General features: G+C 36.0%; 4 protein-coding genes across 4 annotated transcripts in view; 3 read left to right on the top strand and 1 right to left on the bottom strand.

Annotated features, from left to right (window-relative positions):
• Positions 1–46: 46 nt before the first annotated feature.
• On the top strand, positions 47–1,735 carry LOC121728271 (solute carrier family 35 member G1). Its single transcript, XM_042116415.1, has 2 exons — positions 47–201; positions 302–1,735. Exon 2 carries the CDS (start codon positions 314–316, stop codon positions 1,349–1,351), a length of 1,038 nt encoding a protein of 345 aa, XP_041972349.1. The 5' UTR covers positions 47–201; positions 302–313; the 3' UTR covers positions 1,352–1,735.
• Positions 1,736–2,222: 487 nt separating this feature from the next.
• Positions 2,223–8,622, top strand: LOC121727799 (mediator of RNA polymerase II transcription subunit 21). The gene is made up of 4 exons (XM_042115794.1): positions 2,223–2,234; positions 7,701–7,832; positions 7,911–8,189; positions 8,415–8,622. The coding sequence occupies exons 2-4, from the start codon at positions 7,791–7,793 to the stop codon at positions 8,538–8,540; spliced, it is 447 nt and encodes a 148-aa protein (XP_041971728.1). The 5' UTR covers positions 2,223–2,234; positions 7,701–7,790; the 3' UTR covers positions 8,541–8,622.
• LOC121728143 lies at positions 5,348–5,779 on the bottom strand. Its single transcript, XM_042116259.1, has one exon. The coding sequence runs from the start codon at positions 5,777–5,779 to the stop codon at positions 5,348–5,350; it is 432 nt and encodes a 143-aa protein (XP_041972193.1).
• A 1,213-nt stretch (positions 8,623–9,835) lies between the features above and the next one.
• The window catches only part of LOC121728150, a 62,666-nt gene continuing 45,076 nt past the window's right edge, over positions 9,836–27,425 (top strand). Inside the window, exon 1 of the mRNA XM_042116268.1 lies at positions 9,836–10,025. The gene's annotated coding sequence lies outside the window, so the exon portion shown is untranslated. The remainder of the gene's footprint in view (positions 10,026–27,425) is intronic.

Here is a 27,425-nt window from a genome sequence, read left to right as displayed (position 1 = left end):
ATGATTTTGACTTTGACATGACACTTAAGTTTTGACGTTTTACGCAATTCGAGTTGGTATCGGTTTTTTGGAATAATTAATTCGGTGTTTTTGTATATTATTTGTTTTATTATGACGCTGACCTAACGTAAATCTTGTTATGGATAGAAAGCAACGAATGTTTTATTATTAAATAATCCTATACAAAAAGTACCAAGTGCTGTAAGTACCTAGTCAACCAACCAGTATATTTTTGTTACTTACATGTTTATAAAACTTACTATTCATTCATAAAAAATATAACTCGTTTGCTTAATTGCAGTTAACAAACGCTATGACGGAACATTTGGAACTACAACACCTCGTTGATATGTCAACTGGAAGTGGAGATGAGTCCATACCGAACTTACTTGAAAACAAGAGACCACTTATCAAAAGATGCCCATATATCGGGCTGATTTTAGCGACATTGTCGTCGCTGTTTTTTTCCTTATGTTCGGTAATAGTTAAGAGCTTGGTAAATATTGACCCAATGCAGTTAGCAATGTTTCGTTTTATAGGAGTCTTTTTACCAACTGTTCCAGTAGTAATTTACACTGAACAACCAATATTTCCTAAAGACAAACGTATTTTGCTAGTCCTTCGTTCAATAGTTGGTACCGTAGGTTTGATGTTGAGTTTCTATGCATTTCGTAACATGCCATTGGCTGATGCCTCAGTCATAGTATTTTCTGTTCCCGTTTTTGTTGCACTTTTTGCCAGGGTGTTTCTCAAGGAACCTTGTGGCATATGGAATACTATTTCTATAGTTTTAACTCTAGTCGGGGTTATTCTAATTACCCACCCTCCATTCTTATTTGGCAACACTGCAATAGAAAGCAACCAAAATTATAATAACTTTAAGGGGGCTATAGCAGCGTTTGTGTCAACAATTTTTGGTGCAAATGCATATGTGCTGTTGAGAGTTTTGAAGGGATTGCATTTTTCTGTGATTATGACCAACTTTGGTGCTATTGCTATTTTGCAAACATTGAGCTATTGTTTCATTCTTGGTGTTTTGTGTATGCCAAATTGTGGCACAGATAGGTTTTTGGTGGTGTGTTTGGCACTATTTAGTTATTTAGGGCAAATACTTTTAACAATGTCCTTACAATTAGAGCAAGCCGGTCCTGTGGCTATTGCTCGCTCTGCTGATATTGTTTTTGCATTTTTATGGCAAGTTATGTTTTTCAATGAAATGCCGAACAAATTCTCCATTTTTGGTGCAGTTCTTGTATTAAGTTCTGTTTTACTAGTGGGCTTACGCAAGTGGGCACTCGCTTTACCTGCAGATTCACAATTGAGAAAAAAATTAGGTGCCCTTGCACAGTAAATTTGAGATCTATGTAAAGATCACAATAATGTTTATTGTCCACATAATACATGTTATTGTACCTTATTTGCTGTTATTATAATATTGCACTTGCAAGATAATTAATTACTAAAAACAAAATAACTTAGAGTGTTGATTTGCTATAAGAATTTACTTCTTTTGTGGGTATGTATCATGTTCTATTTTTTAAGTGTACTTAACCAATCCTCAAGTTGTGATTTAATTTAAGATGTGAAAAATATCTTTGAGAATTACTGTTCTTTTCAACATTGAAAAGGAACACAATAATTATTATACTTACCTTCTATCTAGCTATAAAATCCAAAGACTGTACAGCATCTCAAGCTTGTGGTATAAACTCCACTCAGGCTAAGTGGTGGTTGACTCCCTGTCAAAAACTTGTCATTTTCCATATAAACCGCGATTGACAATGAAGTGTCAGATATTGTCAATCGTGGTTATATATGGAAAATGACATGTTTTTGACAGGGAGTCAATGACCGCTAGCGACAAGTCAGCCCGAGTGGAGTATAGTTAATAGAATGTCCAATGGTTATTAGTCTTTAATTAATTTTAATATTGACCATAATATATTATTATGTACCTAACTAACCTAACATATGTTTTCTATTGTAATATCTTTTCACACTTCTAGTGTGAGAATACTCATTACTCAGTATTTTAATTTTAGTTTTACCAATGTTTTAACAAGAAAGTGTTATGTTTTAATATATACTTTTATTAGATGTAAGGTACTGTTCTAGTCAAAAGAAATTTAATTTTATTATTATGCATGCTAAGTAATCATTAAAATGAAACTAAAAATTCAGTATTGTCTTTTTTTATCTCCCAAAAGTTTTTACATTTTTCAAAGTATCATTTTGTTGTATTGATTTATCTTATGCATACTTAACATAAATGAATAATTAAAAAAAATACAGTTTTTGTGGTATTCGTGTTGTATTTTAACTGAGCGTTTTCACTTTTCGGTCTTTGAGCTATAATTTGATTGATGTGATTTTAATGGAAATATATGTAAATAGGTATAATAATATGTACTTATATGGAAATAGTTCCATACTATCTGTACTTACTAATATTATTACTGTCTGTCAGGCGCAACGTAGTTACGGGCATCAACTAGTAGTAAGTACCTAGTTTAAATTATATACTTAAATTAAAATAAAAGTATTTTTTATTATTTATTGAGATCAGAATATTTGAGAATATTATTACTTTCTATTTAAAAAAATCGGCCAAGTGCGAGTCGGACTCGCGCACCAAGGGTTCCGTACCGATATCTGTATCGGTACGGAACCCTTGGTGCGCGAGTCCGACTCGCACTTGGCCGATTTTTTTAAATAGAAAGTAATAATATTAACACAGTAAAACAGGCTAAAAATCACGTTTGTTGTATGGGAGCCCCCCTTAAATATTAATTTTATTTTGTTTTCAGTATTTGTTTTTTGTAGTACGCGTGGTACTTCAATTAAAATCTTCCATACATGTGGACAAATCAATCAATCAAGAAAACCGACCAAGTGCGTGTCGGGCCATTCGCAATATACAAAGAGAAAAGCAATATAGATTAAGGGGTTCCGTAGTAGGTAGGTACCGCTAGTTTTTTTTTTGTATTGTCAATCAATGTACATTAAGGGAGATCGCAGACGGCACACTTTTTGTGTGATCGAGTCTGCCCGCGCCATGCCGACTATATGTGCGCCGCAGACTCGATCCGCAAAAGTGTGCGGCCATCGTGTGGGGTGTCACACCCCACACGATGGGGTGGACGCGAAAAAATTTTTTTATCCCCGCTTGATATGTATACATATACAGTTCGACATGGCTTTATTTGAACGTGGCGAGAAAAGGAACTAAACGCTTCTATCATAGAAAAATGTCATTTTTGACATGTGTTTGACAGTTCTCCTTTGCCAGCAGCGCTCCCGTCAATGTCACCCACGTTCAAATAAAGCCCTTATTCCACTTATCCTATAAGCGCTTTAAGCCTTGTCGAACTGTACATGAATAAAAATAAAATAAGATTTTATGTAAGTACCATTTTGCCGGCATTCGGCATCATTAATATATGTACATTCATGCCAAATTACAGCTTTGTGGGTTCTATAGTCTCTGAGCAAAACCGTGGACAGACAGACAGACCGAAAATATAAGGGTTCCTTGTTGACTACGGAACCCTAAAAAGCCTTAATATACTCGATACTGGCCATAGCCAATAGCCATAAGTGCCATAATAAGAAAAAAAAATGTGTCAAATATAGGTGACAGTTATGGCTGTAAAAGTAACGAAAAAAAGCGTACCCGTTATGTATTCGTTTCTTTAACTGAGTACTCGTTACTATCGTATCGTTACTCGTTCCAAGTTTTGTTTATTAAATACACAAACATAGCAAATTAACCAATTTGTTACAAACAAAAAAGTTTGCTATTAGTAGCTATAGTAATTAAAAGAAGATTATTTTATTTTCTAAAAGGTGACAATCTTGATATCGTCAGAAAGGGTACCTCTTACGCGATAGAAAGAGAGCGCACATTGTAGGCAAATATAATTGTAGGAACCTAGCACTGTGCGGTCGGAATTTGAACTTTATAGTATCGTAGCATGAGTTGTTGTTTTTTTAAAACGGTTTTCATGAGTGGGAATTCTGTTGGTACTACTAATATATATTCTGTGCCCAAAGGGTTAAAAACGGGATCCTATTACTGAGACTTCGATGTCTGTCCGTTTGTCTGTCTGTCTCCAGGCTGTATATCTCAACAACCGCTAAAGCTAGACTTCTAGAATTTTCACAGATTGTTTCTGGTGCCGATATAACACCAAATACTAAAAAAATAAAGTTAATATTTAAGTGGGGCTCCCATACAACAAACGTGATTTTTTTTTGGCCTTTTTGATCGTAATCCATAATGGCACTATGTAGACACTTGAAATTTAAAAAAAAATCTGAGTTATGTTATATATACTTTAATATTCAATAATAAAATTAAAACAAAATAAATAATTAAGGGGGCTCCTATACAAAAAACCCTACTTTCACTCTATCACAGTACGGAACCCTTCGTGAGCGTGTCCGCGTTGGCCGATTTTTTGTATATTTGATAGGTTAATAGTTATTTAATTTAAGAGTAACATTGTTCTCCAAAAAGAACAATCCATATTTATTATTTTAGGACCATCAAAATGAAATTTTTAATCCTTTCTATCTCTGTTAGCTACCACTTTTGAGAATTTTCGCAAAGAAAATTGTTGTTCGTCTTATTAAAATAAAGCTACTCACGAAAAATTTGCTTGATAATAATAAAAAAAATTGTTCTTGCGAATCCGGACTATAAAATCTTTTTTCTAAAAAATTAAATTAAACCTAGAATACTGTAAGCGTAATTCACCCTTATGCGGCGCTGGTATGCGGCTCGTCGCGACATTTTAGTAAAAAAACATATTATTATATAAAAAAAAAAATTATTTGGCAACCTACGAATAATAAAAACTAAAGAAACGTAAATCTCATACTTCAAACGCTTTAAATTTGGCTCCTTTTCGAACACTAAAATATGACAAATCAGATTTTCGCCAAGGTCGTATCCCAGGTAACATATCATAATATTGCGTGCCGGACGACAGCTTTTTTTTTTTTTTTTTTTTTCGTTGGGGAAATGCGTTTACGCATCCCCGGCAGTCTGGGGAGGGCTACCGGGGTATGTGGGACTCCCTGGGGGCGGAGGGCCGCGCCCGGGCATACCCACTAAAACCCCAACGGTATTCCTACTCTTCCGCTTAAGGCAGAGCCACGGGATACGCGGAATACACAACCGCGACCCTGCCAGCGGATGCCTCTAAAGGCTTCAGTGCATGGCTGTTAGGCCTACACTGTCACTACAACGCGATGCGCGGAACACTTAGCGCATCGCGGACAACTCGGGGTCTCGGTGATGTTGGGCGACGGCGTCCCCACGCCGTCACCTCGAGCTCCCCAGCTAAGTTGGGACGTCAGGGCCATGTCTGACCCTTTGCCTACGCCTTGGCCTCCTCCGAGGGTCGAGTGACTCCGCCTCGCGCCTACGCTCTGACTCCTCTTTCGCTGACATCAGCTCCTCGGCAAATGTCGCGACGGCTCTCCAGGAATTTTCACTGCTCAGCATCGCACGTACGATCACTGGCAGCGAGATATCATCTCCAACGGTGGCTTGCAGAGCCGCTCTTTGTTCGGTCCATGCGGGACAGGCCAGCAAGGTGTGCTGTGCCGTGTCCCGTTCGTCGTCACAATGGTGGCAGGCTGTTGTCTGCTCACGCCTGGCAATGTCGCACAGGTACCGACCGAAACACCCGTGTCCAGTCAGTACCTGTGTGAGGCGGTAAGTGAGAGCACCGCCTTCTCTGTCAGCCCACTCCCTCAGTACGGGACGCATAGCAGCTAATAGGTCGACACTAACTGTGGACTCGTTCAGACGCGCAAGCCACTGCTCAAACGCGTGGTATTTCGCTTGATTTCTCCACCGTCGTATGTGATCTGGCAGCGGAATATAGCCTGCCTCACGCTCAGCCTGGCAACGCCAGTAGATATCGGCCAACGATTTGGCTTCGATGTCCCAAGGGACGCTACCTGCGAGGACGCATGCTGCGTCTTTCGAGATCGTGCGGTATCCTCGTACCGCTCTGATGGCCAGTGTGTGTTGCAGTCTGACCAAGATCTGTCTGCATTTTGACGCTAGGTGTTCGGCCCATATTGGTGCTCCGTACATGCACATTGAACGCACTATGCCCATGTACAAGTTTCGACATTTTAGGCTGGGTCCTCCCAAGTTAGGGAGCAGCCTCGCAAGTCCTCCGGCAGTCTTCGAGACTTTCTCCGACAAACATCGAAAGTGCTCTTTAAAAGACCACCGGCTGTCCAACACAAGGCCGGACGACAGCCTGCGCGGTTATTGTCATTGTCATAGTTATGAAACAAAGCCGTTGAAAATAATTGTTAAAAGCGGATAGTATTATGCAGTATACACCAAGCACATCTAATATCACGAAGAAACGAGCACATAATTATTATTTTAAAATCAAAAATTTTCCTCTGATCCTTAAGACATCGATAATAATAATATACATGTAATAATAATTATGAACAAACCTTCGACAAACCTCGGGCGAGTCTAAAACTATCCAAGCACCTAGAGAAGACGTTTTTAGATTACAAAAATCTATGTACTAAATTATTACAGAATTGAAATAAAAATTTTACGTAAATTTTGTACTTATAACTCACAATTATTAATATATTATTTTAATAACAGTTAGCAGTTTTTTATTTTTGTTCATTACAATATTAAAGGATCAACAAAACCAGATAAGAATATCTGGTTTTGTCGATTAAACGTAATTTATTACATTATGTTTTATTGTTTTGTTGTTAAAAAAATCCATAGCAAGGAATATGAGAATACCCATATCATCTTATAACGCATTTAGTATAATGTCAGCCAGATCCTAAAATTTCGTTAATTATTAAATTGTTACATCTTGCATAACACTGTCCATTGCGACTTTGTAAAAACTTTGTAATTATATATTTTTTGATTATTGCGCTTTTAGAATAACATCTAAATTTAATAAGACAAACCAATGGATAGCATTGTTGGATGCTAGGGTTTTTGCGTAAAAGAGACCAGCTTAATTTTACGCAAATACTCTAGCATCCAACTTAAATAAACCATCTTTTTTGGAGTCGACAAAAATAATAATTATTATTAATCGATAATTTTAAACAATTCACTTACAGATGAAAGGTATTCCTGTATTAAAAGTCGTATCTATGACTTCTACACCATTTCACAGGGCATTTAGGCATTTTAATAACAAAAATATGTAAACAAATTGTAAAATGAGTTTGGCAATAATTGTCATGTCAACCTTGTTGAATGTCACTCGAGTTGACTTGAATGACACTATATACACGAAAAATGTGTACCGAACACATGCATAAATATGCATGTATTCGGGTCACATTTTGTAGCCTTTTGGTGCACTTTTTTTGATTGAGTTACTCTTCCTTAGTTTTTATTATTCGTAGATGCCAACTACGAAACATGCGAGTAACGAAACGCATTCATGAGTAACGTTTCGTTACTCGGTACTAGATGGCGTACCCGTTATTCAGTAGTTTGCTACAGCTCTAGAGTCTTGACTAGTGACAGATGACAGTTGACTCTTGCAAATCACATAAGTGTTTTGTAATTTTTTATTTTTTATTTATAATAATTACTTGTTTTATGTGTTTGCAAATAATGTAATAAAGTAAATTGATGTCTAAAGAACAAAATATTTCATTGCCCCTTTAAGTATCACCGTATTCAAAATATTATAAGCTATACAATACAGTTCATTAATCACAGTTACAAAAATATCGAAGAAACCAGAATTTAGAGCGAAATGGCAGACCGTCTTACACAATTACAAGATACTATAAACCAGGCAAGAGTGTAATACAATATACTCTATAATATAGTGACTTACGATCTACAATTTTAACAATTTTTTAAATCATTCCAGCAAGCCGAGCATTTCTGCAACAGCATTGGTATTCTCCAGCAGTTTTCAACGCCAAGTAAATTTCCTGGGCTCGATCGCAGTGGTTCTCAAACGCCGCAACAACAGCAAAATCAAGAGGATTATGCTGTACTGTTTGCAACACTGATATCTCGGTGTGCCAAGGATATTGATACACTTATTGAATCTCTTCCAAGCGAAGACAGCTCCACAGAATTACAAGTGCAGAGCTTAAGAAGACTTGAGGCTGAAAATAAAGAAGCAGCTGAACAGTTGGAAGAGGTTAGTTGCATTTAAATGTTTTTTGTGAAATTTTGAATAGAATAAATAAAAATATATATATATATATATATATATATATATATATATATATATATATATATATATATATATATATATATATATATATATATATAGACAATACATATTTATACCCACACATTTATCACAAAACATACAAATTCACTCTCAAGGACCAAAAAATTACAAAATAAAAATTCTTTTCAGGTGGTGCGTCAGGGTGAAATTCTGCTGGAAAAAATCCAAAGTGCTCTAAGTGATATCGCTCAAAGTCAACTTGATATGCAAAACCCAGCACTAATATTAGAGTCTGATGCTAAACCACAGTTATAGAAGAAGCTATATATGAAAAAGGACTTAAAGAGTTCTTTTTTGGTAGTTTTTGTATGTCATAATTTAGTTTTATAATTCATTATAAAAAATCGAATAATTAATTAATTAATAAATTTAGAGTTCATCCTCTAACTGCCGCACTCAGAGTGGAAGAATATGTCAAAATTTTGAATTAACCTCTCAAGCCCTAAGCGATCGCATGCGACCGCGATAACAATGGGGGTCATGACCCTCATGACCCCCCCCCCCCCCCCCCCCTGGATCCGCCTATAGATGTATTATTGTATGACTTTATGAGGCTTATGTCAAGATCTTCATTTAATCACAGTTAATCCTTTGATCGTGGATTCTTGGAAATCTATCGTTCTCGTTGAAGTGTTACGTAATTAATATTCGTCTCTTAAGTGCAGCAGTTACATCTTGTATAATAAATTTTCAAGTGTCATATTTATCCCTCAGGAAAAACTGTGAAAATCATTAAATTATGATGAACAGGGCTTTGACTGTATTACTTTGAAAAACAAACTTGTAAAAATAAGTTTGGGACTTCCATCAGGACTTCCTGATGTAGTGAAAAACTTTTTATGGTAGAATTCTCAAATACATAGTTATTTTTTATATTTTTTGTTGTAATGTAAAATTGGAACCATAATAAACAAATCTCTCGGTATAACAAATTATGCATACTTATTTATAATGACAAGCCCAAAATATACATAAAATGTTATATTCTTAAAGCAGGTAATGAAACCAGTTGTAGTTTAAAAAATGTTATCTGGAATCAATCTTTGGTGATCCTTAATTTCTTCAATCATTTGACCAATGTCTATACTTACACAAACATCTTTGATTTTAACTGCAAAGTTCGATTCTCGTAATAGTGCCTGCAGCACTAGACTATGCATCATAGATTCATAGCACAGATAACTAAATATTTGGTACCTTAGCAATAGCTAAAATATGTAGCGCTTCTTAAAAATGAGGGGTTCTCAACTTGTCATTTAATTAACTGTCCCCAATACATCTATATTCTATACTACATATTTATTATTATTAATACGAGTACAAGTAAATATAAAAAAGTTTTTATACTTAATAGGTATAGTTTCTATTGACACACCTGTAGTTTTAGTTCAGAAAACCGGCTACCTACTATGACATTCCCGTCAATTAAATACGTAGCTGCAATGGCTAAAGTGCTATCATTTTAGACTTTATCGCTTTAGAAATAGAGTTGGTATTACCGCGACGGTGTGTTAACTGAAGTCAACCTCTCGCCGTTCGCGCCTCGCAGGTTTCTTCATACTTGTATTTAGTTGATAACTTGCCTCTGATAGGAATGTACGTGGTCTCCTATGAACTTTGCGACGCCGAATTTTGATACGGACATTGTTTTGATTTGACGTTGTTTACAATTGTGACTTTTGTGTGGTTCGTGTGTGCATATAAAAGGCGCGTGATTGGATCTTTTACCCTGTAAACAAGGTACGTTTATATTTTAAACCCTAATTTTTTCCCTAAAATATAAAAGTCTCAACGAAGTGGATAGTTGGCTACTCTACACCCTAGTTAAGGTTTTTTTATCGTAGGTAATAGGTAAATACTTACTTTCTTTTTGATTTTAGATAAGTAATAATATTATAGTTTTTATCCATACAACCTTCAAATGAATGGTCAGTTGTAGCTAAGTATATCTTTTTTTTTCTATTATTTTGATCTTTTTTTCAATTCAAAGAAGGCAAGATAATTCACTCGTAACTAGGTATTGATTTTGTTTTGTTTTTATATGCGGCATTAAAAACTTACCTAAAGGTAGGTACAATACTATTTTCAAAAGGTGCAAACATATTTTAAAGAAAACTAAATAAGTACGGTAATAGAATACTGTGCGAAAGCTGTGCTGGCTTCGACAATCGCTTTTTAAAATATTTTCGTAAAAGTATTGAAGAAATATGTTATTAATACTTATATTTTGTAAAATATATAATCTATACTGTATATTGAATATTTTTGTACAATAAATAATACGTGCGCCATTTGTCTATCATGTTGCGCCAAAATTCGTGTAATCGTAAATTTTTCCGAGATAAAAAGTATGGACCTATGTACTTTGCCGGGACCTTAGGTATGGAACCTTTCAGCAAAATCGGTTCAGCGGTTTGGGCGTGAAGAGGTACAGAGACAGACAGACAGTCACACGTTCGCATTTGTAATATTAGGAAGGATATGGATGGTTAAGTTATGATAACGTGGCGAAAAGCTGTTCTGTCAACTTTGACGAAAAATTAATATTTAAACCTATTATTCAAAAACCAAATCGATATGAGTGTGACTAGTACACATGCCGGGCACTAGGTTTTCCGGTAAAAAGCTGATCAGTACTAACCTAGATAGTTGAAATGTGACAAGTTACTAGTTTTAGCTCGCATCCGTCGCCTACTTGCTGTGTACCTAACCTGTTTGTAGGGAAACCGGGAGTATTTCTCTCCTTATAGATCGCAGTAACGTCGATCATGTACGAACTACGAGCTAGAGACACTGATTATATTAGATTAGTATGCCAGCCTGGTTATGGGTTCCACTGACCATCTTTTTAGGGTCAAAGTATATTTTCATCCCTTGTTATAATACGATAAAAAAGATTAATCATATTATTTACCTTTGAGTTTTGGCCTTGGTGCGCAAGCAGCTAAGTACGTTTCCCACCGAATTAATAAAAAGTTTTGTATGTGCTTTTGACATGGTTGTGTCTAAAGTATTATTAGGGTTCCTTGCCCAAAGGGTAAAAACGGGACCCTATTACTGAGACTTCGATGTCTGTCCGTCTGTCTCCAGGCCGTAACTCAAGAACCACTATAGCTAGACTTCTGAAATTTTGACAATGGAAATACACAGATTGTGTATTTCAATTGCCGGTTTAACAACAAATACGTACTAAAAACAAAATAAAATAAATATTTTAGGGGGCTCCCATACAACAAACGTATTTTTTTTTTGGCCTTTTTTGCTCGTAATCAATAATGGTAGCAGGTAGGCACTTGAAATACAAAATTCTTAATCATATTTGTTCTTTAGTAATTAATAAAAAAACAAAATAAAAGAAGTATTTCCATACAAAAACACAATTTTATGCCAACTTTCGTTGAATAACGGTACGGACCACCCTTCGTGCGCGAGTCCTACTCGCACTTGGCCGACTTTTATATACATATGATATAGGTAGGCACTACGAGCATCCACTAAATTTCTATAGTTTAATTAGATCTATTAAAGTTAAAAAATATCGAAGAGCAAAACCACAGAAATAAATCAAGATTCTTGATTTATTTCTGTGAAGTTCAAAACCATTGTACCTACCTAGGTACAAATTGTGAAAAAACGATAGGTAAGTATGTACTTAACATATTTTACGTATTAAGTACTTTAATTGCATAATGCTTAATCTCTATTCAGGATAACTACAATAGGATCTAGGTTTTAAATGAATGATCCATCACCTTGTCCATTATAATATATTATGTCCCACACCCACTTAAAGTTTTCTAGAAACTGTCCATGATTAACGCGTGATACTATTGTTGAATAAAATGTTTATTTACAAACCATTTAAACTATCAGAACTAGTATTTTCAACGACATTTATAAGTATTCAATATCTAATATGTATGAAAACATAATTTTTATGTCTCGACTGGTTAGCCTTCACCTTACGCAGAAGCGGTTTAATAGAGGTACAAGCATCTAATATATTTTAGATACTCTCATAAGACGTGTTTGGAAATTTTGAAAATCTAATTAAGTATGTAGTGTACGCTCAAAACGATACTGTAGTTTCAGTGACGATTAGTGTTTTCCTGCCTAGAAATTAAGACCATGGAGAAAATAAGGATCATATTTACAATTTCCATAGTCACATTGTAACTTTACGCTACCCGACTATAAATAAATTAAATAAATAAAGCTTTATTTCAGACAAATTTTGTCAATAGATTTGTTAGTGACAGTAACAATTAGCTTAGATAAGTATGTTAGTAGTAATCAGTATAATTTTACGACATCAAGCCTATCTCTATTCAGTGTTTTTGAATGGGTTATGGGACAGTCTAATTTTGAGGCAATGACCTCCAGAATGCTGTTTGCACTGCTATGAAGTCTGCAATAGTGATGCTACTTTTTTGCGCATCACTGCGTGAAAGCCGTCAACGCGAGACTCGGCAAACATTTTTGACGCACTGCAGCGCCATGGCAGTCCAAGCAGCTGTCTGAAGATATTGTTGTATTGGACGCGCAGGACGCTGTAGGTTCGGCGCAAATATGTCAGCCACAGGCCACCCAAATAAAACCACTGACAGAGCGCTTTGAACAGAGTCGTTTAACAGCGAGAGAACCTGCGAGCTATCGTAATACCCCTCACCGCCAGCGCCCTGCGTTCCCTTTCAATGTCCTCATCGTCTCTGAGGTCACTCGTGACAATATGACCCAGGTACTTAAACCTGTTGACCAGCTCCAGGGGAGTGCCACTGAGGCATATCGGAGGCACACGGCGAACTATCTGCTTCAGCGTTAGGAATATTAAAATGTTGCCCTTTTTTATAGTGTGGGCTCTATAAAGTGGAGGCTGGAAAATTGTCTCCAATTAAAAAATGTAGAATAAAATAGGATGTTATTAATCATCATTAAATGATAATGTTCAATTGATCAATTTGATCATCAGTGTTTCGAAAAGAGCAAACGATTAATTACGTTTGTTGATAATCATTTATTGATTTGGTACTTAGCGCTCGTTAACACCATTGTTCATTAAATGAACACGATGGAGCTAAGTATGGTACATGATGTCATATTTTTAACACAGGTTCGGTACATTATACCTTTTGTGATCTTCATGGTGAACAAAATAAATCATAAGATAATATTACGGTAGTAAGTAGTAACCGATAAAGATAAAAATAATGACTGTACGATGTTTACACAACGCTAAAGTAATATGTATGCTTAGTACCTGATACTCCTAAATTTTTGTTGTTTTAAGTAACATACAAAATTATTTGGTTGATATCAATGTTGATATTATGAAGGTCTCTCTAAATATTTGTTGTTTTATATTATGTAACATAGATAAAAAATTATTGGGTTTATTTAAGCTCTATCTTCCAATGTAAGTCGCTAATAGAGAAAGCACTTCACACCCAATACTTAGACCTTAGTAGCAAAAGTCAAAATAATAATTTATCTGATGCTTATATTACAATACCTATCTTCTGGTGCTCACGGTAGCGCGTGCGGAGAGCCTCATAGGTGCTAGTAGATAGGCTACCTATCTACTAGCACCTATGAGGCTCTCTCTCATAGGTAGATACTTGTACCTATCATAGGTACAAGAGTTTTCTGTTAAACAAGATAGATCTGTTGAATACGGCCACGGATCTCGGTTAAAGTGTATCCTGGGTAAACATGTTTCTCTCTTTCTTCATGACCTATAATATGAAAGAGAAGAATCAATAAAACTTAAATCTGCGCCAAAGCCTAATATAACTAAGAAATATCTTCTAATGTTATGATCTGCAAATTCCCGATGTTACGCGTGTCAACTAGACTTTTTGGGAGCCATAACATGTAAATTATCTAATTTATATCATAACTCATAGAGATCTTCGAAGACGAGTCGTGAAAGTGACCTCACGGAACCGGCTGCGAGAGCGTCTACCTGTGACGGTCAACCGAAACACAACACGTACGTCATTTAATAACTTAAAGAGAAGAATATTATTTTTTTTTTAAGTACTTAAGTATTGTTTGTCATAGAATAATGTTATGTTTCATGGGGTAAGATAAACTTTACTCTGTTCTAATTTAAGTATTTTGTTTCAAATCATCAAATGTAAACAATGCGCAGTATAATAATAATTATAATACTTAATGCTAAAATTTAAATTTGATGTAATAATCTCGGAGAAAGAAATGGTCCATTCAATCCGAGACCTGAGTGCTGTTTAAATCGAAATGAAATTGATTACCTATAGAGGTAGGTAATGAAAGAGATTTAGCAACAAGTATAAAGATTAGAGATCTTTATTTTACTCTTACCGACCTTGAGTACGTATATCTATTTATAATACTAAACTATTTGTTACAAGGTGTAGCTCGAAACTATTTTCTTTTTATTGTAACAATAAATTTCTTTCTGACTATATCCATTCTGTTCGTAATAACATAAAATTACCATTAACAAGATGATACGATAAGCGATACATATCATATTAAAACGTTTAATATTTAAATTTATCAACAAGACAAGTAGAATAATGAAGGAAAAGTTATTAAGGTGTCAGTATAAACTTACAACTTTAAAGGCTACAATCTCGGTAGAAAGTTAAATTTTAAACTATTTAATTGCTGTTACATTTCAAAATAATTATCTAGTGGGAGTTAAATTTCACTGAGCCAGTGCTATCAATGATAGATTTTAACTCTACTGTTCAAAAGTGCAATAACTTATAATTATATTGTCAGGCTAAGCTGCGCTTTAAGAGGATTCCACACCGCCATTTTTTCCATACAAACGTTGTCCCCTGTTTCCTCCCTGGATAATGCTAGTAGAGTTATAATTTTTTTCCTGAATATCTACGGCCACTAATACAATGTCCCTATGTTTTCTTTTTTTTCATAATTTAATTATTAAATAAGATATGAACGTTCAAAAACCCAAAAAAATGGCCAGATTTTCCACTGTGTTCAAACGTCCAGAAAACAGATTTGGATAGATTATACAAAAAAGCAAAACATAGGAACACAGCTCAAGCCTTTTTTTAATCTTTAATGAAAAAAGTACTTAAATCGGTTAAGTTTTGGAGATGGAATCAGGGGACAACGAATCGTTGATTTTCTGGATTTTCTGCAGTTGTCTCTATCGCGTTCTGCGGTATAGGCTTGAGGTAAGGGAGACAGCTATAGATATTACACGTACTTTTTTTTCATTTCTCTAGCCGCTGTGGTATCCTCTTAAGTTTTTAGTAGGTAGCGGCTAGGGGGGGATTAGGGGTTTAGGGCTTTCGGGCACAGCAGGTCCCACCCACCCATATAGTGCACATACTTGCGGACAGTACCCCCCATACCCCGCAAGATTGTCTCGGCAAAAACAATGCTAATGAGCTACTGAGTACGGCAAATCCCAAAAAGGTTTTTTTCCCAAGTGTATGTACTTACTTAGTTAGTACTTTTCAACTGTAACTTAATATTCTGTAAATTCAACACAATAATAGTAATGGTTATACGGTCTAAAAATATTATGTTCTTGAAATTTTAAATCTGATAGTAGAGTTCGAGAGGCTGTATTTCCGACATTACTGGACATTAGAAGGTTTGTGTCACTATATAATTATATATTCAAAAATACTCCAATAAAATTACATAGTCTTAAAAGGTTATTAGTTGACCTTAATTATGTTTTATGTGCATCGCCCACTGATTACCCGATACTAAATATTTATCAAGGGCGATACCTGTTTATTGACAAATTAGTAAACACTAAATAGCTTACTTATATAGCTTTTGCTAGGGACTCTGCTTCCATAAATATTGCATATAAGCGTGGAGATACAGATTCGGGACAAAATTATTCACTAGCTCAACTACTACTAAAACGAATTGAGATCAGCCTGCCTACATGTTTTCTCGATGGTTGATGGTTTGTACCTTCATCTCTATTGACCCTAGCATGACAAACATTTTTTCTCGCGTAGATCTATCATCGAAATAACACATTTTTATAGAGTTTTGTCGAATATGTCGAGATTTTGACATTATGGGAGGATTCGTTTTTAATTATCTCGAGAGTGAGATATCTCGTTGGCGTATGCTAGGCAGGCTGGAGGATATTCTATAGAACAAAATTTGTTTACGGCACTTACAACGAAAACCGCGGTAAAAAGAATCCTTTCCCTTCTCCGTGATTAACATTTGTGAAGTTCTTGAAATGGGTAAGAAATTTTGGAGCGGGGAGCCTTTTTGATTCTAAAAACCTCCATTCCTGTTAATTATATTAATATAGATTATTGCGCAAAGGAAAGCAAATTATAAGAATTAATTAAACTTGTGAAATTTCTATGAATTTGAAACCAAATAATTAAAAGTGAAAGCAGTGTTAGTATTGGCGTGTGTGAGTTTAGTTATTCAAAGTTTTCGTTTTCATTTTTTTTGTTAACTTAATGCATGTAGAATTTAGTTTATTAAGTAATTATTCAATCAGTAGGATATTAATATACTTAGGTATAATTTCCTATACATGTATATAGATTGTGGTCAACGTTGCCAGACGTCCCGATTTTGGCGGGACGTCCCGATTTTTTCATCAAAATTAAATGTCCCGCGCGGGACGGGCTCAGTCCCGCTTTTCGGGGAAAGCCCGAACGTACGTGCAGCGTGCTGAGACAGAAACGTGCGTAATGAAGATAGTAGTGTGGGAGATAGACGGGTGGATTTTCTTTGGTTACTTTAGCTATCTATTGTCACGTAAACGTTATTTTAACGCAAATAAAAAGATAAAATAATAATAAAACTTTTGAGTTTATGCCTTTTTTCCCGCTTTTGACTGAAGAATCCCGCTTTTTCACTCATAAAGTTTCAAAGTCCCGACTTAGCACAAAAAAAAATCTGCCAACGCTAATGTAGGTACATACATTACAAGAAATCATGAGTTCTATTTGATTAACGATCTACGTTTAGTTACCTAAATAACTACCTACGTATCAGAATAACAGCGACACTAACACCCCAAACGCATTTTAACGTTGGTTAGATAATAACGAAAATACCAATTTGCTGTTAAATGGGATCCCAACAGAATCAAAAGACTGTTATTGTAAGACTTAAAAAGCTCAGGTAGAGTTCTAATAACCTTCTGGTAGCAGACGAGTAAAAAGTTTTTAGAAAAGTTTTACTGCCTTTAGGCGTCAGTGCAGCCTTATCTATGGTGCACCGTGCAGCCCATTATAGTGTGAATTTGCGACGTCTAGCTATTAGAGTAATAGTGCATACTGCATACATTACATAAACCCCGGCCCCACACTTTCAATCCCAATAGCTCTACATTATAGGCGTCTACCATGATGTGCTCTATTCTGAAAACATTCGATAAACTACAGTCGTCCGGTCTACAAACCTACCTGTCAAAGTAGTAAAGACTCCAATTCAACATAATATTGTCTAATTTTCTTGAGAAATTCTAAAGATAACACAAAAATATAGGGAACATTAAACTAATATTTGTTCTCGATAAAATTATGTTCAGAAAAAAAATCACAATATTTTTATAATTTGATGTAAGTATTAATTGGTTTTCTTGTAATTATTACTACTGCTAACTGGTTACTGGGTAAGTAATTATTAAAGAGACGACTCACGAATTCACGATTTATAGAGAGTATTTAAACATGAAACATTTTATATAAGTAATTTTCTGTGTCATATCCTTACAATATTACTATTCATTTTGAAATACTCTATTAAAAAAAAATATCGAACGACTCTGAGAATAGCCCCCGTTCGTGCGGTAAGCAATTTCGCTGAACGTTAGGGCAGGCGCGGGCTAAAGTGCTACCAACTTATCGATACTCATAAACAAACGCTTTCCCAAAATAGACTTATAAAAGTCGATTAACTTTGAAGCTGATTTATGTTTCAAGGACACGAATCGAGTGAAGGTAGAAATAGCTAAGGTTTCCGGCGCTTAAACCGAACTAGGCAGTTCCTAAAATTAGTCTTCTATACTAGGATGTTACTACATTTTCGCACGAAATACTTCACGTAGCTTTGCCTAATCGGTCGAAGGATATAATTTAGTTCGATCCGATCGTCGCAAATCATGTCAGCCGAGGTCCGTAATGTACCAATACGGCACACGATTTCGACACTTTTAATTAGTTATGCAGATACGGCTGGAAAACTGAATTCTCGGTTGCCAAAGAGTCGAGCACGTCCGTCAGACGAATAAGCAAATAGATTGAGAAACGGCAAATAACGAGAACGATGTCATCCATTGCTAAAAGTTTTCCTCGTCCCAAATTTAAGATACGGTCGAACATGGGTGTGTAAACGGCAAAAAATACGTGTGGCACTCAGGGACTGCTGCGGTATGCATACTCGTAGCATTTTTTATCAATTTATGCAATAATTATAATTCGCATACGTCTATAGTCGCATGCACATAAACATCTGCCGAACTTATACGTGGGAGAGCCGTGCTTCGGCAAGAATGGGCCGGCTCGACCGGAGAAATACCACGTTCTCATAGAAAACCGGCGTGAAACCGCGCTTGCGCTTTCTTTCGCCGAGTGAGTGAGTTTACCGGAGGCCCAATCCCCTACCCTTTTCCCTTCCCTACTATAGGACAGGAATAGGGGAGTTCCCTTCCTTTCCCATCCCTACCCTCCCCTATTACCCTATTCCCTCTTATAAAGGCCGGCAACGCACCTGCGGCTCTTCTGATGCTGCGAGTGTCAATGGGCGACGGAAGTTGCTTTCCATCAGGTGACCCATTTGCTCGTTTGCCCCCTTATTTCATAAAAAAAAGAACTAAAATGACGTTAGATGACGCACGGCAATGCCACGCTGATCGGAAGAGAAATACCCCCAGTTAGGTTTCTTACTTTACGGATTTTTTCTGATTTGGTTGCCGGGCGCAAACCCCGCGGTAAAAGCTATGCAATAGCCAAAGAATGTTGTTCACTGAGCCGATTAAGTAGTTGACTCTTGCGGGACTACACAGCTAAAAGTTAATTTAGTTAACAAACATTTTTATCTAAACGTGAGGAGTTATCGCCAAAATGTTCACATTACAAAATTTTACTGTGCAATATCAATTATGTATTTTATAAAGATTTTGCAAAATTATACACTACGAAATGGATATTGTAATCAACTATTGATGTTTTAAAATGAAACCTTATATGGTCTGAAATTATTAAATAATCTTGTAACAAAAATTGATTCTGTCTGATTTGTAATATGCAGATTTGGATTTCGGTTCATTCTTTGATAACATAAATATTATTTGCCTATAACTTTGAGATAATAGCCATGAGGCCTATGTCCAGCAGTGGACGACTATAGGCTGATATGATGAATAGCCAGTAATTATGGGATATACTTACGTAACACCTAACATTTTAAATACCTAAAACATATATCAGCAACACGACATTGTTTTTTTAAATAATGGGACTACGCGAAATACGTTAAGTTCAGAACTTAAAATAATATTACTTATCTTTCATCCTTAATTTTTGCTCCTGAACCTATAGGTATATCCCATCTTAATGCTCCTGAACCTTTGGTATCCCATCTTGCGGCTTTGTAGTCCCTTATAAAGGCTAATTAAAATCGTATTTAAAAAGTTTCTACTTGTTCTTGAATTGCAGATTTCCATAGTTTAAAAGTAAAAGTAGATAGTAAACAGTGAGTCGTAATATTATGTTCAGTGATTGCTTCATGAGATACTGTCCATAAAATGAAGTGTAAAGGGGCCTCTCCATGTCGGTCTATGAGTTATGATGGACCGATACAAACCTTACGAAAGTGGAGAGGTGTATATGAGTGCATAATATAATATGGTAGACGTCAATATATATATACGAAGACAGGTCGCTGTAGCCCTGACGTAACTGCGACCCATGAGGATCTATTGTGACTCCTTCGCACTAGAGTATCATCCCCAACCCTATACTGCTCATAAATTGAACGATATGGTTGGGGTTGGTGCCACGAATTTCCTCTGTGGACGAGTATTCGTGGCGACCAAGGTGCCTGTTCCTGCTCTGTAGTAGAGCAGGGCAGTCGAGGAGAAGGTGAATAGGTGTTTCATCCTCCTCCTCACAGAATCTGCAAGTCGTTATATACGTCGACGTCAATAATAGTAGTATATATCGTGGCTGAACTGCATGAAGAAGGCATTACGGAATTACAATTCACTTTCATTGTAATGTAGCGTCAAGTTCTTGACGGTAGCGTCCAGAATCACACTAGTGATTAATGAAATTATGTATAGTATAATATTATAAGGTAATGAAAAAAAATACCAGAAAAAGTTACGCGCTTGACGCCAAAATCGATCGGGAACCAAAATGTTATGTTTGGGGCGATTTTGATGTAGCTAGTTTTTATTATTCGTAGGATGTAGCCCGATTTCATGGCCACGTTTTTTTACCTCAATGTAAATATCTTTATTCTCTATGAGTATGTTTTTCTATGAAAATGTCAGATCACAGAAGGCGGATGAAGTAAGATTACCGAGCTCTATTAGCAGGATGGCTGTTATTATAATTGCTACGATTTAAAGCAACTCTGCTAATTGATAAAATTTAGGACAAGTTTATATTACTATAACATCACTAGATATTTACTGTAGTCTGTTGCTATATATTATTAATTATTATGTTAGGTAAGTATGCAGATTTTGCCCTACGTTGCGTAGTCAAAGTGCGTGTTTTTGAGATTTATATAACGCGATGACAAAACGATATTATATTGATAGCGTATGTTAACTCGTACTATTAAATCATCGTTAAACTTAGATGTTACGTTATGTCAGCGTGCTAATAAACGCCGTGATATTATGATCGTTTGTGTTAAACATGTCCCCTAATTCTGCTTGTTCAATTCATCATTAATAGAGCTTTTAGAGTAAGAGCCGCGAAGGCCAGACCTTCTTTCGTTTCGTAACATTTTTGACAGTTGCTACCCACTGCTAGACACCTACTAAGTCTAATACTTGAAGAAAGTTTAAGGGTGGGAAGCATCAAGCCACTCCACTTACCACGAAGAATATAAGCTATGAAATTAAGCTGTACTCCTTCTCGAAGGTCAGGTAGACCTTCAGAACTGGATACCTCCTAAAGTAACCGCGACAGAAACTCCATAGGCTGGTTTTATAGTTATGCGTTTCGCAGCGCCGTTGGAGCGCGCGCGTTCAAAGCTGTAACAAACGTATGGACGAACGGCGCTGCTCAAGCGCGCGACTTTAAAACGCTACTACTACCCCCATACATCTTCGAACGCGCGGCGCTCCGACGGCGCTGCCGAAACGCGTGACTGTAAAACCAGCCATAGTTGCTGGTCGTTCTTACCTCTGTAAAGGGCACAAACAGGTAAACTTTCAGCTTTGCGATATGAAGGAAGGTCTGGCCCTCGCGGGCTCTGGGTCCATTTGGTTTTATGGTTTCGAGTTTTTGACGCAGTCTTGGTATAATAAACTTCAAACCTGTCAATGTTAAGCCAAAATCAAACGCGTTGTGATTGGTGAAAACTCGAAAAATCAGGCGTTTTACGAGTATTTGACATATTAAGTAAGTATGTGAGAACATGTTCGATGTTCGACTGGATTGAAGCAATATTAATACTGAATGAAGACAGCAGAATCAGAGTACTGACAAGACCTACGAATAATAAAAACTAAGGAATCGTAACTTCCATACTACTTATTACCGTTTTAAATTTGGTTCCTTTTGATCTGTCATGTAACGTCAGCCTAGTACCGCTCAAGGTCACCTAAATATTGCAAATGTATTGAAATGTGTACCTAAGGTACACTTTTTTGACAAGTATTGTAGAGCATGTTTTTTTACGGAGTTACTTTTCCTTAGTTTTTATTATTCGTAGGACAAGACGTATAAAAATCAAACCCATGCTATTTGTACGCAGAATGGGTATTTTTATTTCCAGTTCTGTTAAATAACGCGTAATTTCCGTGGGTATTTGAATTTATATTATGTGTTTAATTTTATTGGCGTGAGTAAAAATTAGTATTTAAAGGTTTAGCCATAAAGGAAATAGCTGGGACAAAAGAAAATATTTCCAGATGCTTCCTACTAAGGTATAATCAAAATGACGAGGCTAAGAATTTTATACTTTGGACATTTTACTGTGTGTAACAAAATAAAGTGATCTGGCCACTTAGCCGAAACTTTTTCGTTTTCGCTTCGTTATAGAATCGCCGATCAAAATGTATGGAATTGACATAAGACGAGTCGAACGTCAACGTCATATTAACGAACGCTTATGTCAATTCCATATATTTTCATCGGCGATACGGGATATGTCATATTGCTATACTGTGGCGATACTATAACGAAGCGAAAACGAAAAGATTTTGGCTCACCCCCCAGCTCTTTCAGCGCTGCTTCTTTCACAGTGAACACTTAACTCTATATTATTATGTTACATAAAGACATACACACCCTAAGATATTATAATCACTTTCTCTTAAATAAAGTTTTTAACCGATAGACTGTTCTTGTGTTGGTGATAATGATAATTACTGCGATGATTTTTGTCTGATTTTTAACTGAAGGCTTCGATCAACATAGACACGACTTTGTATGTGCTAAGTGCATGTTTTGCATAGACAAATAGGCACTCCTCCTTTTGCCAATTCATGATGGCATTTGATGACTTAAAATTAGCTGATAACACTGATGTAACGATAAGAGCCATTTAAAGAATCGCAATTCCGTTGACCTTTAATGAAAAAATATGCAAAGTACCACTGCCCAATAAAACATCTTTTGTTTTTTTTATGCAGCCAAAAAAGTTTATCTTTTTTTCGTTTTGCCTTTATCAGAATACAGAGCCTTTAAATGTTTTATTTTTTACTTTGGTCCCAGTTTTTGAGGCAGGAATATTTTGGGTAAGTATATAAAAATGCCGTCTTCATACCCATACCGAATACGGATGCCCGGATCGGCAATTTGTATGGGTATGACGACAGATTTTTTTGAGTTCCCAGCATTGTTCTCATAGAAAAAGTTTTTCATTTTGACGGGCTCATTTGATGGTTTTAAATTTTAACGATAACGGTGTTCACCCGAAAAACCTGTATTTGAGAAACTTCTCTTTTTTAAAGTCGGTTAATAATTAGAACGAACAACCGCACAGTGTTTACCTACTCACTTTTTAGAAAACAATTTTCACGGCAAAGATGAAAGATGTAGAGCTAATTATTAAGCTCGTTATTTTTGGAACATACACTTACCTACTTACTTAATTTCTTGTTTTCACGTTAATGATTATCATAACTTTCACATTAATCTTGCAATATATGTACCTATATTTTTGTGCCTACATCGTTATATTGAAGTAAGGACTTTCAATTTCTATAAACTATTACAATAAAATAGGCCAAGTGCGAGTCAGACTCACGCACAAAGGCTTAATTAAGCACAATGGTGCCTTTGTAATGATAAAGCAAAAAGAGTTGTAAATTGCGGTTTACGATTTAGACGTTTAAAAAAATTACTTCGTTTTTTTACATGAATTTTGTACCATACAAAAAATCTTGACCAGGAAAAACTAACACCCTTTTCTCCGACTATACAAAACATCGATAGCTATATTAAGTATATTGTATAATATAGCAACAGACAGTATGTCTGTTTGTCACATGTCAATACAGCCGATACAATGAAATCAAGGGCGTGTCATTTATTTCCCATATGAAATTGCGTCATCTCATTTCCGAATCAATTTCCGGTCTTGAACGTTCAATAGGCTCTGTTGGTTGGTTAAAAATATCGTCACTTCCAGACAATTCAATAGGATTTTTTAAATCTGTGCTCCAATCAACAGTCTTAATTTTTTAGGATTCTCTATCAAAACATTCTTACTTAAACCCTAATGACTTTACAGTTTACATGTTGATCGTTCAATATTAGTTTTAGAATTATGATAGCAATAGTTCATAGTTGGAAAGTTAGTTTGCCCATGATCCAACATAGGCCAACAAAATTTTATATGATCCGTGATCGTGTACCTAACTATATCGTTTACAATGTGCAGAATCGATATCGATCATGGGCATTTTAAGATGAATAATGTTACTAATCTCTTGTATAATGTCCATCATAGGAGAGGCCCCATGAGCCTATGAACAATTGTATGAATGAAGATCACAACCCGTGACTTTTTGACCCGTGATTTTAAATTACGAATACGTTGTTATCAAATAATCGTGCAAACATCTTACTTACTGTAAAGTGTAGACTCTTCGTAATAAGTCCACCAAAATCTCGCAACGCGCAGTAACTTACCATACGTGCGCGTCGTGCTAACTACACCAAAATGTTGCATGCCTGCATTGGGGACGAATGCTCGATTGCGTGGAATAATGAATATAATTGCCAATTAATCGTATACTGAATATACATGAGCTTGTAACAGTTGACGTGACTTTTAATGGGAAGAGAATAGACGATTTGACCGAGTGCTGACCCTTTGTTATTTGAGAAGGAAGGAAATAGAAATGAACGTTATTTAAATGACCAATACCTACATCCTTATAGCAACTATTGTTAATTATTACAAAATATGCAACTTATTTATTAAAGAATCGATGAGATTCTCTATTCTATTTTACCCTGCTAAGTAGTAGAGTAAAATGCTGTGCCTAATTCATACTTGAACATGCTTGAACTTTGCCGATGATTTATATACTATTGCTAATATGATTAATGTATTTCCGTCTTTACGCCTAAACTCCTGAACCGATTTGAACTGAATTTGGTATGATACTTCAGGTAATATATTTCGGATGCCGTGAGGTGGGAAAGGAGTAAGGACACAGGATAGTTTAAAGCCTGGAAAGTGTCAAATCACGCGATAAACGAATTTCGTCGTAGCATCTACTATTCTAAGTATATTTTTTCTACAAAACGCATTAGTATGAAGTATGAAGTTATCAACAGCGCACTTTATCACGGCAATAAAGTTTTTACGGACACCATCCATATCGGTTCCACACTGTTTCACCCGAGTATCTAGCTTTACGTAAGATCATATAAACCGTAACATGTGAAAGTTGATGATATTAGCGGACTAGGACCTTATCTAATTTGCCCCAAAAAAGTATAATTTAAAGGAGGGAGAGCTCACTTCAAAACACGGTGTGAACTTGTATGTACACAGGCAGAGCTGCGGCAAAAAGCTACCTCTTATTATTGTTTATGTAGATTAATTGATTTCTTAGCTTAAACTTGTCCCTTATTGGGTGAGATGCTCTTAATGATTTCCCATCCTTTAACCAAGTGAATGGCCTAGCCCTTATTTATTTTAATGTATGTAAAATAAAGTTTTTTTTACGATCCAATTCGAAAAATTATATCAATCGTCAAAATATTCTCAATTATTCTCATATTATGCCTGAAACCGTATCGTAAACGACTAACTTTTGGAGTTTGGACCAATCAAAACGCGTTTAACATTGCATTGGTTTGACATTTTGTGGGGATACGATTTTTTGTTTGATAGAAATCGGACCGAATCGCACATGGAACGAAGCTTCATTAATGTTGCATCAAAAAAGTTGTATCTTTGTACAGTTCTCGGTGTTCATCTTATAAAAGGTACATTTAGCACAGGCCAGTAGGTGCTATAGGTACCTGCTGTACTAGGTATTGTTCTATGACACAAAAGCAGATAATTGGTGTCACAACTTGCAATATTTAACGTTATTACAATTTGTTCAGCTGTCGCGTGGAGGTCGTAAGTTGTTGTTTTTAAGATACTGAGTACTGACGTCAGTCCGGTCTTGAAATTAATGTAAACGTTTATTAGCAAACTAGAACTCGCCTTTATTATTTCAGAGGCATTTAGAGCAAAATTAACTGTGACTTTAGAGACTATCCAAAAACCCTTCCTTTTGACTTCACTTTCATCGTGTACAACATGAATCGAAATTTATTCGATATATTTGGGGGAGAGGCCGATCGACACAAACAACCTGTTCCATTGTATTACGTAAAGACAGACGCGTTAAGAAATTGTTATTGCTTTTACAATCGAATACAAATCGACAAAATGACATTTGGCGTAGAGACCAGGGAAAGGCGTATCTCGAGATCTCATTATAGGATGAGCTGTTGCCCGTTGGTTATGCAATGCTATTGTTTTGCCACCGGGTACTTGCTCAATAAGGTTAATAATTTCCGCTTAATTTATACAATTTACACGTCTTGGCCTATGCTCGGCCCGTGGTGCTATATGTTGTTATTTGACGCAAAAATTTACATCAGCGTGGCTGCCATCGCCAAAAATTATGAAATAACTCTTTGCGAGGGAAAAACTTTTTCAAAATATTTTTGTGGATTTTTCACACGATTTTTTACTAATACATGTCAATAAATAGAAAATTAAAAAAATGGTCATTTACTTGTAAATATTGAAAAATTGCAAAAAATATTGCTGTAGCCTGTAAGTTATCGTATCCAACAGGCAATACGAGGTATTTTGAAATAAATCAACATTTGTACGTATGTAACGCAAGTCGTTACAGCTGAGTCAATACATACGTAATGTGTTTCGCATGATCACGTCAGCCAGTAGCCGCTGTTCGCTGACAGTAGCTACACACGATCAATGTTCATACGGATCATCACTCATACATTTTAGTGGGCCATTTATACCATACCATAAGAAATATAATATGTATGAAGTAAAATGGCTTGGCAAGTGCCACTTCACTTAGCGAAGCTTTATTTATGATACCTCGTTGTCTTGCTTTTAGCAACTTCGGCCTTGACCTACGAATAATAATAGGTCTTGACACTAAAAACCGTCAGGATAACAGCGTAGGTACTCTCCTAGCAACACACTTGCAAATGGGACTCTGGAGTTGCACATAACAGTGGTCCAGTCTCCATGATCCTCTGGTTCATTTTCACTGTCATAAACTCAAGACAAAGAAAACGCACATCACAATTTTATCGTAATAGAGGAATTACGCATCCGAAACTAGCCTACGCTTCTTCTAACGGCCATTAGAACCTGACTTAGCCGATAATATGATAAAGGCCGTTAACCCAAACAAACGAACATACATTCCTGCAAGTGAAGGTGAAC

The sequence above is a fragment of the Aricia agestis genome, chromosome 6 (assembly GCF_905147365.1).
Source record: "Aricia agestis chromosome 6, ilAriAges1.1, whole genome shotgun sequence".
NCBI lineage: Eukaryota > Metazoa > Arthropoda > Insecta > Lepidoptera > Lycaenidae > Aricia > Aricia agestis.
The sequence above is the reverse complement of the archived record's forward strand: the minus strand, read 5'-3'. Positions and strand labels throughout refer to the sequence as shown.

Excerpts from the sequence above, each read along its gene's own strand:
- LOC121728271 (XM_042116415.1), top strand. The coding sequence starts at position 314 with ATGACGGAACATTTGGAACTACAACACCTCGTTGATATGTCAACTGGA.
- LOC121728143 (XM_042116259.1), bottom strand. The coding sequence starts at position 5,779 with ATGCGTCCCGTACTGAGGGAGTGGGCTGACAGAGAAGGCGGTGCTCTC.
- LOC121727799 (XM_042115794.1), top strand. The coding sequence starts at position 7,791 with ATGGCAGACCGTCTTACACAATTACAAGATACTATAAACCAG. Across the intron at positions 7,833-7,910 it reads TACAAGATACTATAAACCAG|CAAGCCGAGCATTTCTGCAA; the intron begins GCAAGAGTGTAA and ends AAATCATTCCAG. Across the intron at positions 8,190-8,414 it reads CAGCTGAACAGTTGGAAGAG|GTGGTGCGTCAGGGTGAAAT; the intron begins GTTAGTTGCATT and ends AATTCTTTTCAG.